The sequence below is a fragment of the Gossypium arboreum genome, chromosome 3 (assembly GCF_025698485.1).
Source record: "Gossypium arboreum isolate Shixiya-1 chromosome 3, ASM2569848v2, whole genome shotgun sequence".
Classification (NCBI taxonomy): domain Eukaryota; kingdom Viridiplantae; phylum Streptophyta; class Magnoliopsida; order Malvales; family Malvaceae; genus Gossypium; species Gossypium arboreum.
Window position 1 is genome coordinate 531,612 of NC_069072.1, and position 14,088 is coordinate 545,699.

The window sequence follows — 14,088 nt, forward strand, 5'->3', positions numbered from 1 at the left end:
GGATTTAGGGTTTTATTTAGTATTTAATTTTCTTTTAATAATTTACACTCTCTCAATCTCTCTCACAGCAAGCAAAGTCACCAAAAAAAAAAATTACGAAACGAAAAAGAAAAAGGGTCACCGAATTTTCTTCTTCTTCTCCCTCTCTCTCTCCCTCACAGTCTCCTTCATAATTAAGAAACCACTGTAGCTGAGCTATTGTAAGAGATACTGAGTGAATCGGTGAGTCAGCCAGTGAGCAAACGAGCGAGTGACTGAGTGAGTGAGTGAGTGAGGGAGGGAGGGAGGGAAGGAAGGAAGGAAGAAAAAAAATGCCACCTACAAACATGAATCCAAACCATAATCGATCCCAAGCCACAGAAACGCGTTCATCCACCGCTAACGGTGACCACCACCACCACCCCAACGGCCACTCCATCACCGCTCAACCACTCCAACGCCACCATACTTACTACCCTCGTTCTTCCTCTTCCTCCGCCTCTTTTAAAGGCTGTTGTTGTTGCCTTTTCCTCCTTTTTTCCTTCTTAGCACTTCTTGTACTAGCTATCGTCCTCGTCATTGTCCTCGCCGTTAAACCCAAAAAACCCCAGTTCGATCTCCAACAAGTAGCGGTTCAATACATGGGCATTTCAACATCTACTCCATCTTCTTTCGACGGTACCGCAACCGCCGTCGCTACCACCCCAACCACCGCTTCTTTATCTTTAACCATCCGTATGCTTTTCACAGCGGTAAATCCTAACAAAGTGGGGATCAAATACGGCGAATCTAGATTCACCGTTATGTACCGTGGGATCCCTTTGGGTAAAGCTTCGGTTCCTGGGTTTTATCAACAAGCTCATAGTACTCGTAACGTGGAAGCAACCATCGCCGTTGATCGAGCTAACTTAATGCAAGCTGACGCCACCGATTTAATCAAAGACGCCTCCATTTATGACCGTGTTCAGCTCCGAGTTCTCGGTGACGTCGGCGCCAAGATCCGTGTATTAAACTTCGATTCTCCTGGCGTCCAGGTCACCTCATTCTCTTCCATTATTATTCTCCATTGCTTTCAAATTATAAGCTTACGTTATTGATTATGTTAAACCCAGTTTTCTTTTCATACTTAAAAAAACCCGCCGTAAAAGGTGGCGCGTAGTCCGTCTGTTGGCGGTAGCTTCCACCATTGCTTTCAAATTATAAGCTTATGTTATTAACCATGTTAAACCCAGTTTTCTTTTCTAAAACCCGCCGTAAAAGGTGGCGCGTAGTCGGTGGCTGCTTTTAGCTACCGCCATCCCCACCACTTACTGCCCCATTCAACTTTTTTTGGGCTTTGTTTGTTTCTTACTAACATGCACCATTCTTTCTTGGATACTTTTGTTTTTGTCCATTTTTTTTACTTTTATTTTACCTATCCAATAATAATTCTCTAAATTATCTCCATTGATTTTTGGGATAAAAAATGTCATTTAGTCGTTTCATTGTCATAGAGGAATGTACTTAGTTTTTGCTGCAATTTTACAGTAGTATTTGACTATTTGTTGTCTGAACACTGAAAAATAAGGCACACGTATTAAAAGAAGATTAAAGCTATGTTTAACTTTTTAATTAACGGTAATAATAATTAGCTTGCTTCCCACGCGCTTTAACCACACATACACCAATGGCATATAGCTATCGCGCGCCTAGCCTCTCTTCTTTTTTCTTTTTCTTTTTTTTCCTTCATGCAATAATACTATGAAAAATAAACATTACACTACATTATAAAATAATTTTTTGGGTAATTGTAAGAGCATGAATATAAATAAGGTTAAAGTATGATGTAGTTTTCTTGTAATTTTTATAAATTTGAAATTTAATTTTATATGTTTAATTTTAAGAATTTAATCATTTTATTTTTAGATTTTAAAATTTAAGTCCGATTGTTAATGTAATTTTCTTATATTATTGATTGATGTGATATTTTGAAATTAAAAAAATCCCATTTGGTAACATTATAATTAAAAGAATGATATAATAAACCTGAATTTATGAAATAACTTTAATAGTGTTAATAATTAGACTTAAAATTTAAAATTTTAAAAATAAGAGACTAAATTCTAAATTTATTAAGAGTATATGAATTTATGATATATTTTAACTTATAAATAAATAAATTGGGTTATAATAGTATGTTAGTTTTAATTATTTATGGGGTAAAAATGAAAAATGTTTTTGTTTTGTTTTTGGTTTTTCTCACCATGCGATTTTTCGTAAATGGTGGGCTATCACTTGGTCCCATTTTACTTCCTATCTCTCTACAATGTGCGATCCACCTTCCATGAAAATTTCTTTTTCTTGTGTGATCCACAACTTTTTTAACCTCAACCCATTTTCAAAATTTACTTGTACTTGAAAATTCCTTTGTCCTATTGTATCTGTGGTGCTTGAAATTAAGTTATATATTTTATATGGGCAATTTTTAGTTTTTGTTTAAAATTATTTCATATGAGAGAAGATTAAGGATTTTCTTCTCCTTCGAAATAAGTGTTTTCTATCGAGAATTGATAAGTTTATTTATAAGTTCAGTATTGTCCTTGGTTGAGAATTTATCTTCTAACATTGTCGAATACTCAGAATTCTTGAAGACACAGTGGGAGTCTTTTGTTAGATGTTTAGTCATGAGTGTTGTATATGGTTGATCTTGAACTTATATCCTATAGCATAAAAAGAGTGAACAAGGTAGGTCGAGTGGTAATACTCTCACCCAAAGGTGCCCTATATACTATAAGGCATAGGTTAAATAGTTTATCTTACTACGTATTTAACGAGATACTCCCACTTTGTTTTTAGGCATTTAGGTTTTCAACTGTAAATGGACAATATTAACAATATTCACATTCAAATACGTGTACGATTATTTTTTAAATGTGTCAGTAGATATGGGTAACACAAGTGTCCATTGCCCATGTTTAAGGCTTTAATAATTCTTTTAAGAAAAAGGGATTAAAAGTAAAGTATTATGAAGCTTCTTGTTAACATCTCACACATCATTTCTTAGTCATGAAGCAGCCTTAACAATGTAATAAAAATAGGTTTAAAACCACATATATATTATAGGGACCCATTTTCATTGACCTTAATCCTCACTTTCATTATCATCATGTGATCTCTCCACATGCTTTGAAAACTTAAAACGATTCCCTTATCAGCGATGTCTAGAAACATGACAAAATTTTGACATTCAATCATTTACACGATCATATTGTGATTTTTCAATTTGCTTTAATTATTATTGTTCTTTATCTTGGAATTAACAAAGTGGAGGATTGTATTGGGTTTTGGCAGGTATCAGTGGATTGTGCAATAGTGATTAGTCCAAGGAAGCAATCACTTACATACAAGCAATGTGGATTTGAAGGATTGAATGTTTAAAAGAAAAAAAGAAAAAAAAAATCCTAACTTATAATTCATATTGGTTTTTTTTTTTAAAAAAAAGGTATGTAATTCTCTTTTCATTGTTCAATGTTCTCTATCCACAACTGGATTGAGAAAAGAATTGAAAAAGAAAAAAAAAAGGGGGGGGGAAGGGGGAGGAGGAAGGCTAGAATTCAGGACATTGCACGTGGTTTTGAGTATTACAAAGGAAAAAAAGGTAAAGCTTAGGCAAAGAAGATGATGATGATGAGAAGATTCTAAATGGGAATTTCAATTTTTTGTTGCTACCCTTTAGCCCATCCCCTGTTCCCAACCTAAGATTTTGCTGATTTTTGTATTGGTTTCTTCGGTTTGAAGGAAGGGGAAAAAATGGAAAAAAGAAAAAAGACAAGAAAGAAAGTTCTAATTGCCATTGTAAAGTTGCATGTGCATCTCTGTTCTTAATCTTAAATCAAACTGGCAAGTTTCTTTCTCTCATCCTATTTCTGTTTTTCCAGTGGCGTCTATGCCATGCTATTAAATGCTTTCTAATTATAATTTTAATTTTAATCTTCATTTTATTTTTTTACATTGATATGATTTGATCTTTCTTAAGTTTAAATGACTCCATATTTCTTTTTTTTAAAAAAACCTTCAAACAATACGTAAATTTCATGTTTAATATTGTTTGTTAAATATGATTAAAAATTTCAAATAATAAAAAAATCATGTTATTACTTTTAACAATATCATCAATTTAGATCTACTAATAAAAATATCAAATCATAAATCATGCCAAATTAAAGAGAAAATAAATCCCAAACATAAAGCATAACCAGTAAGTACACAGAATGAACCTAGTTTCTTATTTCAACTAAACAAAATCTGTCCTTAAAACATAAACAAATAAATAACAAAATCTCAGCTTAGTATCACTCATTAAGATAATATTAATAAGAAAAATTTATTGTTTCATAAAAATTCAATTAGATTTTTGTAGTGCAAAACACGTTTATCGGCTCTTATAATATATATAAATATTTACACATTAAAGAAAAAAGAAAAAGAAAAAATTATTACTGACAAAAGTATATTTTAAGCGGGGACTAACCAAACAAGTGGTCAACAAGAGAAGGTAGAGGAATCGACGTGACAAATTTTAAGTGGATAATGTTATTAACATTCCTTCCCCTAAGAAACCCATCTATAGCTCTTAGTAAAATAAGGTGATTTAGATTGCCAACCAAGCAATGAAAGCAAAGAACCAAAATAAAAGGGTTTCTGATTAGAATTCTAGATGGTGAATAAAGCATGCATAAAAGCTTACCTATTGTGATAGTTGTGTTCAGTCATCATCATATCCTCCTACATCTCCATCTCCATCTCCATAATCATTGTCTTCCACCGGAGCTTGATCAGCATCTCCAGCCATATTATAGGCTGCTACATTATCATTATCAAGATCATCCATATCTTCCATCATTTGTGCATCCTTGTTAATAACCTTCATCGATTCTAGATATTCATCATTCAAGAATGATGTATAAGGCTTCCCTACCTGCACCAAGGAAATTTCTTAGCAATATATATCTCAATGCATGCATTTCAACCTAGGCATTTGGTTCAAGGTAGAAGAGAGCAATTGATCAGTTCGGTTAAAAAACCAACTTAACCTATCAATCTCGTACTTTAATTAATTAACTGAACAAATTACACTATGTTTGGGTTGATAATTATAAAGGAAAAGAAAGTAAAGAACATAAAAGGAAAGGATTATATGTTATTTTGTTTGGATTGTTAAAATTAATAATGTAAAGGAAATTACAATAAATTTAACCATTTTGTTTGGTTAATCGGTGGAAAGGAAAGAAAATAATTAAATATATTGATTGTTTACAATCATAACTTTTTCTATAATATAACTATGTAAAAAGTAGAGATGGTAAAAATGATATTTTTCATATTTAAAATCATAACCTACCATAACTGACTTAATCCAAGAGTTCCAATCCCACTTCCCCAAAATTTTCATTTCAAAAAAGAAAAAATCGTTTCATATGTAACATTTGGTTAACACATTATATCCTGTAAATAGACAGTACGAATTTTCAAATGACTTAGTAAAAAGAACACCACCTTAAATAAGCATCCTCGCTCCTCAGCACTTTCTACTAGGTTGTTCCAATGCTCGTCCCTCTTCAGCGTTGATGCTGAACCAACCACCTGTAGAAACAGTGAAAAAGGTTATAAAGTATATGATTTAGTGGAACTTTGAATTCGACTAGGCTTAGTATATATCGTAGTACCAGTACAGAAGACTTTGCTCGGGTGATTCCGACATTCATTCGCCGAAAATCAGACACAAAGCCTATGCCTCTATCTTTGCTAGCCCTCACACAAGAAAATATTACAACATCTTTTTCCCGTCCCTGAAAGGGAAAACAGAGAATGTGTTAGTCTTATAGATCTATTATGCATAGAAGTTATTAGATACTATATGCTATTAGATGTATCCTGTCAGACGAAATAGTTCGAGATATGATTGCCATTGATCAAGCTTACTCTTCGGAACTTTCACATTGCTACGTGTCAATTAATTTCATAGGAGTAAATAAAGATAAAATTAACCAGATATCAAGAATATAGATTTTACAAACTACATACTATATCCATCCATGTCTACGTAAAATTATCAACAATTCACTTGGCTGCGCCTAAGAAAAAAAACACATAAGTTTATGAAAGCAGGGCACAAGAAGATTACCTGGAAACCGTCAATGGTACCAATATCCACAACCCTTTTGGACTCCACCCCAAAAGTTTCCTGAAATCTCTCTTGTAAAAGCTTGACTTGATGTCTATAAGGGCTTATAATAGCAAATTGAGAGCTCGACTTAAGCTCTGGGTGCATTGTTATCAATTTATTGTACAAGGCAAGGACAAACTCGATCTCATCAGTATTTACCCAGGACCCACTTCCTGAGGGTTGTGACTCTTTCCCTTCATGTATATCGAAAAAGCAAAATGGTCCGAAGCAGCGGTAATTGTGCCATTCACGAGTAGTTTGATCTTCGACATCTGATCCATCTTCTAACGCCTCATCATAGAACTCTTTTGAAGGAAAGCTTCTTATCTGCTCAACAAATAGATTAGATCCACTCAAAGAACTATCAACCATCAATTATCATGTGGATACTTTAGACAATCTAAGGCTTCAGCATAATTTTTTTCATTTGGATAAGTGATATCAATGTTCATTTATTATCTTACCTCGGGATGCATTCGATACTGAGTCTTAAGCATCTTTACAGGATAACCAGCCCTCTGAAATCTCTTGAACAAACTCGTGGCATAGCTTCAAAAGTAAGACATGTATGAGATAGAAAGATATAGGAATAAAGATAAATAAAGTCACCTTTAGCACATGATTAAGTGTTTCAAAAAAAAAAAAAAAGTGTTTTACCCAAATTTCTCAGCAACGGGTGAAATTACAGTAGCAGGTAATTGAACTGGATCACCTATCTAAGGAAAATTACTAAATTAATGAACTGCACTAATAACATTGCCCAAGAAAATACGATAATAGATAATGTAAATATCAAACAGTTGGTATGTGAGCAGTGAAGCTTTTCTAGACATTGTAGAATGAAGATCTTTACAAAAGAATTTCACACAGAGGTGAGATTCACAAGTCTCAAAGGTCAATTTTCTTTATTCTAGAAAAAATCAAATTTGCATAATGAGTGCAAACTAGAAATGTATCTTGCAAGTTGAAAATCGATGTAGAATCTGTCATTCAGAAATAATTGGCTTTTCCCCATCAATGTCTTCCTATCATGTTCAATTCCTATATGATCATCACAATCACAAAATATTGCCATTATGAAGAACAGGAGAACCTAGAGCAGCAGCACTACTATTTTAATGATTTTAATTCACCATTTCCACTGTAACATCAACTCAACCACCTTACTAATTTCATTGCTTTTTCAATATGGTTATTTATAATGATGATAAATTACAAATTTCAGGTTATAATTACTTAATACCTATGTCCTATAAAGGAACTGATAGATAAAGAAAATATTACTAGTATTTGTAGCATCTTGGAGAAATACAACAATCATTATTCAACGATTTAGAAACAGGAACGTAGACACTAGAGAATAAAAAAACCATATGGGAAAAAGCATTGGCATTATACCAGAAATACTTGTTTGCAGCCACTGGACAAAGGAAGAAGAGTGGCAGGTTCCACCTGTACAAGAACATGTAATTAGATAATGATGGCAGCACAAGATGGGGATAAAGGAGGAGAATTGCACCATCTAAATCACTAGCAAATGTATTCCTAGGGACACAATTTGTTAGTTATGAGTACTAGTGACTGCCTAGCAAAAGTTTTTTCGATAAAGGCTCCTCCAATGCCTTTGAAGAACAGATAAACAATGTCCAATGTCCGTGAAAAAATCCTGAGAACTGAAGAACAGTTCCACTCTTTCCAAAATTTGAAAAACTAGCATAGAATAGATTAAGGATTAACTGATGCAGTTTATTCAAGATCACACTCACATAAAAACAAACATTCATGATCAAAAAGAATAAAGTGATTTTAGAGTCTTACAGCTTGGGCAGCTTCATCAATTATAACAACATCAAAACCAGAACTAAGTTTAGAAAGCAATGCTGAACCACTGAAGCTGAGCGTGGAGCAGACCTACCAAGTGTACAAAGAGGCAATTAAGTTTTTAACCATATATATTGGACTTAGACGTCAAGACAAATCAGATTAACATACAATGACAGCCTCATCTAAAATTGCAGCACGAAGGCTGTCTATATCCTTTGCTGTGGAAGATTGTTTCGGCTTATCACCAGCCAACTCCCTCTTTTGATTAACCTGCAAAGGAAATTTCTCTTTCAAGATGCCTTTCAGGAATTCTTCTTCCTTGGCCAACTAATTCATCATGTCATTGAAGTTATGAAAGAATTGATAGTTTTCTATGCTTTGATGATTTTAACAGTGCTTGCCTAATGATTATAAAAGTTCCACTTGAAAGAACTTCAACCTAACACTTATGCAGAGTGACCATGCTCGTTACCAGTGATAAATTAAGCTCTGAAGGTTACTAAACACATACAAGGAAATCAATGGAGACTGCCTCTAAAGTATTATGTGGTTTAAGACCAAGGTGAACAATTTTAGGAGTATTCTCATCATAACAATAATAAATGAAGTTCCATAGGTTAAACTGAATACATACAAGGTAATCCAGGGAGACTGCCTCGACAGAATGATGTGGTTTAAGACCAATGCGAACAACTTTAGGAGTATATGCGCGAACATTTTCATCACGAACACCTGTAGAAGATAGAAAAATATAATGTGTAACTACATCAAGAATCATAGCCAGATGATAAGCTCATGCACTTGAAAACATTTCAGACAACTTTCAAACCAACAATAATCCCACCCTCCAAAATAATTTACAACATTAAATACCTAGTCAAGCACTTCCAGGATTTTACGATGATATGAATACCTACCTCAAGCAATCTACCTTATTCTAATAGCAAGCCAACTTGACTGGTTTCATTTACTCTTTTCAAATGAATACCTAGCTTTTTTGGTCTATCACCTTTTCATTTTAGTTTTTGAAAAACTGGATACAGAGCAAAAGATTGAATAAATTTGTAATATATATTAAATCAAGTTTACTAGAGAGACATAAATCAAGTTAAATGCTGGGTTAAGTTTTTAAAGAACAACAGTGATCAAACAAAATAACCTTCTGGTTTCCATGTTTCAAGAACAACAATACGCTTTAAACTACAATATTTTATGAATCTAGTCTGCAGTAACCATTTCACATAAGCTTGATGATTAAGCTCGGTACAATAGAATAGAAAAAAGGAACCAGTGAAGAATGTTGGAAAATGGTTTTTTAGTACTACCTATATATCTGCTATTTTTCTCTAGAGAAGTACAAGAGAGCGGTAACAATCATACCGGTTTTTAAAAGACGTAACACAATCTCATCAAGAGCAGAATTTGATGGTGCACATACCAGCACCCGTAGGCGATATTTCCGTCTGGAATTAACAACTTCTGGCTTCTGCAGAGCAATTAAAGTTAGAAGATGATAATTGATCACATTGTCAGAAGCTAACAAACCAATATCAAGACTTCAGCCCACCATCTCGTTTCCAGAGGTAGGAAAGAAACCATCATCACCATCAATAGGCATGATAATATCCCTGGGATTAGCATTCATTAACCATGGAGAAGCTCGTCCCCAATGCTTGTATCTGCATAATGCAGAACCATTAGAGTCTGATAGGTCAGCAGAAAATGGGCATGTCAGACTCAATCATGTAATGCAATTTCAGGCACAAAAGCACTAGCAAGGGTTCTCTTGAAATCCACCACTCTATGTAAAGAAAAATGTAAAACTTAAGTCTGCATATCACGTGACCTATTTATATTGACTTAGAGAGAAGGAAAACTTTTAAAATCATGTCTTTGACAAAAGGATAACTTTTAAAATCTCATTTAACTTAGGAGAACATATGAGGGAAGCTTTCAGGTGCATTGTCATTTGAAGATGAATCCCCATTTGACGATAACATAAAATCTTTCTACACAAAACCCAACTGAACATGCATGGAAGATAATAAAATAATTCAAGACATCCATGGTCAACTAAATTAGGAGCAGGCATAGAAAAATGGATTCAGAACATACTTTTCTTCAATGGGTAGTTCTGGTCCAAGATTTAGCTCAAGCAATACACCCCTGTAATAAGAAGATAGGTATGAGCACAAATACGTGCAATTGTTGGTTTATTCCTAAAAGTGACACATTGCCCTAGCTCTAAGAAAATAAAGAAAGCAGAATTTATACTTCGAGTGTACTCTTGCTGGAGTTGCATGCAAAATAGCACTTAGAAGTCCAAGGATGGTCTGTGTCTTCCCTGTTCCAGGTGGCCCCTAGGAAAAAGTACATGGTCAGCTAACCAAAATTAAGGCACCTACAACATAACTCAATGCATGTGGCTGTAACAAATAGTGATAATGCTTTCCAACAAGGTTATATTATAAGTCCATAACTGAGCTGGATAAATGGCTTTACAAGTCAACTTCAATCCCCAATTCTAATACAGGATTTTTGCAGCTCTTGAACTCAAGAAAATGCATGCAATTAAAAATGATTCATTTAAATAATCAAAATACAGTCTTCTGTCTGCACCTCAATTCAATGTGCAGCACTTACATTAGAAAGATAATACATTAAAACTTCACCTCCTATTTTCTTTCATCAACTCACCAATTCTGTGCAGGTCTGTAATATGGCATGGACATATCAATTATTTTCACATCCACTTATTCAATTCAGTGCTTATAAGAATGACCGCATCATTTTGATTTTAAAAAATTGGAATGGTACAGAATAGTGCCAAAAGAGAAACAAAGAGTTCTCCTCCTCCATTTTTTTTTTCTTTCTTTTGAAAAAAATAGCCAACAGACAAAAAGAAGAAACTAAGTGAGATGCTAAACCTGTATCAGGACAATGGATTTACGAGACAGACCAGCCTGCAACAGAGAGAATGAAATATCTTTGGTTATGAGAAGATCAATAATAAGGTAGAACCAAAAAAGTAGTTGTTTAAGCTAAAACTGCACAGACTAATAAAAAAAATAAAGGATAGAACTACCATGTAAATATCGAGCATAATAAATTAACCAAAGACTTACATGTATAGCTTCCTGTTGAGATTTGTTAAGATTCTCCTTAAAATAATCTTTTAGGGATCCAGAAATTTTCCAGGATTGGTCTTCAGAACCGGGATCTCTTTCTGCTGCTTTAAGTATTAAATCCTTGAAAGGAAGAGAACCAACTGATCGCAGAGCTATATATTCACGCGCTATAGTTGATAAACTACAAACCTGCAGGACAAATGCATTAACCATATGTCTCAGCAGATATAGGATTCACTGGGCACCTCCATCTATCAACATGTTGTATTTGATGCATAAAGGAATGTGGGCAGAAGTAAAACTTTAGCATGGTCAAAGCAGGAAAGACATGGTTATCTTATTACCTTTATACTGAACAATCGTTTGTCCACTGCATTAGCAGTAGAAGTGATAAGGGCTTGCATACGCGCCAGCCTTGCAGAACTCTTTTCAACATCAGGATTTACTTGTGTGAACTCGCCAGCTAAGTACATTCTGAGTCTAAGCTGATTCTTTTGTCTATGTTCCACCAATGCAAATGCATATGTTGTTGGGAGTTTCTTACTACCCTCTTTAAACTGCAAGAGCAAAAGCCTAATCAAGACTCTTAACAATTTCATCCCACTCAACGTTCTTCCCTTATTAAAGAAAATAAAAATCCCTTTCAGTCAACAAATAGCTGGAAAATATCATGAATACCAATGACATGGCTAAGATTACCAACGATATTCTCTATCATTATTAGACCAGATTAGTTGAATTAATATAAGTCAAGAATGCACTTCTGAAAACAGATAGAAACTTTATAAGTAAAAAAGGTGTCAATATAAGTATAGCATAACAACGGAAGTAGATCCTTCTTGATTATTTCTTTTGAAAATTGAATTATTTTGAGAAAAGAAAACGCATGTTTTACTTTTACAAAGAACAATTACTAGCTAATTTGTTCAATTTTATAAAAATTAATAATCTCAGTTTCCATCAATTGCTTTAGCATTTTAGCAACTTTTTAGTAAGCAAATAGCAAAAACAAGGATCAAATGAAGCATTAATTACGTCCTCTTTTGAAAGCAGCAAAAGGTCATTCTGTGATATCGATTCTTCCTCCTCAGCTTCATAAGTAATCGCAGGTAAGTAAAATCCATCAGCCTCATTGCATTCCATAACCAGCCTTAGCTTCCAATCAGTCACTGCAATGCTTAATAACAAAACATGAGAAAGAAACTAGAAGGATTGTTTTTGCAAAATCTCACGAACCAAACAGAGACTTAAAAAACACACTACCTTCCTCCTCATCTTTTCTCTGAACAATCTGAGCTTTGACTTCCTCAAACAAAAGCGGCTCGAAAGTAGCCAAATAATCATCAACGTCTTTGTAGCTATCCTTCACTTCTTTTAAAGCCGACGTCGCCTCATCTTTGTTATTTTTCTGATTCCAATTCCAAAAACAATTCAAAAAACAAAAAACACACACATTGAAATTTTGATGAGGAAAATCAGAGAGAAACGTACTCTAGATAATTTGAGGAGGCGAAAATAGTCCCAGCCAAGAATAATTTTACAAAAACGAACAATGGAAGCTTCTTCTTGAAGCTTATCTTTGTCCACAGCCATGGCTTTTTTCCCCCTCCTCTTCGGTTGTGGAGAGTAGAAAGAGACTGGGAAGGAAATATGTGGGTTTAACAAAGGGAAGGTTTAAGCGACGATCACTGCATTCGGAGCTTTAGAGCTCGGCTCTTACGCACCAAATTTTGGTTAGGTTTGGGTTACGGTTTTCTGTTTCTTTTGGGTTGTGAGATGATTTGGGTTTGCCTGCTAATGGGCTTTTCAATTTTTAAATAAATCTTGGTGATTTTTTTTTTCAATTTGTATTTATATTCGATTTATTATTAGGGATGAAGTAACTTTTAGTCTTTGAATTTGTTACTTTTTCAATTTTATCCTTAAATTTTTTATCACATTAGCCCTTAATTTGACAATTTATCTCGTAATGTCTTTAAGTAATAAACATTACATTCAATGCCAAGGTATCTACATTCAATTTAATAATAAATCTATTTGTTTACTTTTGTTGATACAAGTAATCGATAGAGAGGAGAAGATGGTGGAAGGAAATGTCGATTTACCTATGACAAATGGAGTGTCGATGTAAGGAGAAAGGAGGAGGAGGAGGATACTTTAGGATTGCTATGTAAGGCTGCTAGGGAGAAAAGTTGATCATTGGTTCCTCGCGTACACTTATATAAGGGGTTACTCATTCCTTCTATAGTATTACATTGTCGATGGTATAATGCACTATATGGTTAGTGTCACTGCAGGTAAATTGTCGCCATGGAGTATACTATATAGTCCTATTTTGACATTCTTATCCTTAAGGTCATATGAGGCGGTTGTGCCTTGATGGTCCCAACGAAGAGTGTATAGAGAACTGTCTATAGGTTAACTTAAATAAGATTCACATAAAGTCACCTCTGAATTATTCCATACGAATGATTACTTCCGAACCATTCCTTACAAATGGTTATTCGTGAATTATCCAACAACTTGTCACATGTTGTGCTCTGATAGAAGTATAACACACTTATATTTCAACCTTCATATATTTGATTATTAAAAATTTTATAATTTTTTTAAAATTTTCTTAAGTATAGAATGACACATCAATATAATAATCCATGTGTTGTATCATGTTTCAATATGTTAGCATTTTCATTTTTCATACTATCATATGTTAAATCAACGAATGAGCTTGATTGATTTAATTTTAATCATTGATGACTCGATTAGAAGTAATTTTTAAATTATTTTTTTATTTTTTACTAAATATTTTTTTAGGTCCTTTTACCTAAATAAATAAAAGAAGACACAGATGTAAAGCGTGCTGGTGAATAAAGGAAAGGTGCGTGAGACGAGATTGAAGAATTGTACACGTAAAGTGCTAAAAGGGAAGAACCAATAAGTCGTAAACAATGA

At 33.8% G+C, this 14,088-nt stretch overlaps 2 protein-coding genes across 2 annotated transcripts; one reads left to right on the forward strand and one right to left on the reverse strand.

Moving 5' to 3' along the window:
- The first annotated feature begins 25 nt into the window (after positions 1-25).
- On the forward strand, positions 26-3,876 carry LOC108476131 (uncharacterized). Its single transcript, XM_017778238.2, has 2 exons — positions 26-1,013; positions 3,310-3,876. The coding sequence occupies exons 1-2, from the start codon at positions 312-314 to the stop codon at positions 3,394-3,396; spliced, it is 789 nt and encodes a 262-aa protein (XP_017633727.1). The 5' UTR covers positions 26-311; the 3' UTR covers positions 3,397-3,876.
- On the reverse strand, positions 3,520-12,923 carry LOC108476130 (probable helicase MAGATAMA 3). The gene is made up of 20 exons (XM_017778237.2): positions 12,628-12,923; positions 12,400-12,544; positions 12,172-12,305; positions 11,481-11,693; positions 11,134-11,325; positions 10,936-10,971; positions 10,283-10,368; positions 10,124-10,174; positions 9,576-9,687; positions 9,389-9,494; positions 8,643-8,740; positions 8,177-8,278; positions 8,003-8,095; positions 7,583-7,636; positions 6,842-6,900; positions 6,649-6,733; positions 6,143-6,511; positions 5,685-5,807; positions 5,515-5,601; positions 3,520-4,936 (listed from the first exon to the last, which is right to left on the reverse strand). The coding sequence occupies exons 1-20, from the start codon at positions 12,727-12,729 to the stop codon at positions 4,724-4,726; spliced, it is 2,460 nt and encodes an 819-aa protein (XP_017633726.1). The 5' UTR covers positions 12,730-12,923; the 3' UTR covers positions 3,520-4,723.
- Positions 12,924-14,088: the final 1,165 nt, after the last annotated feature.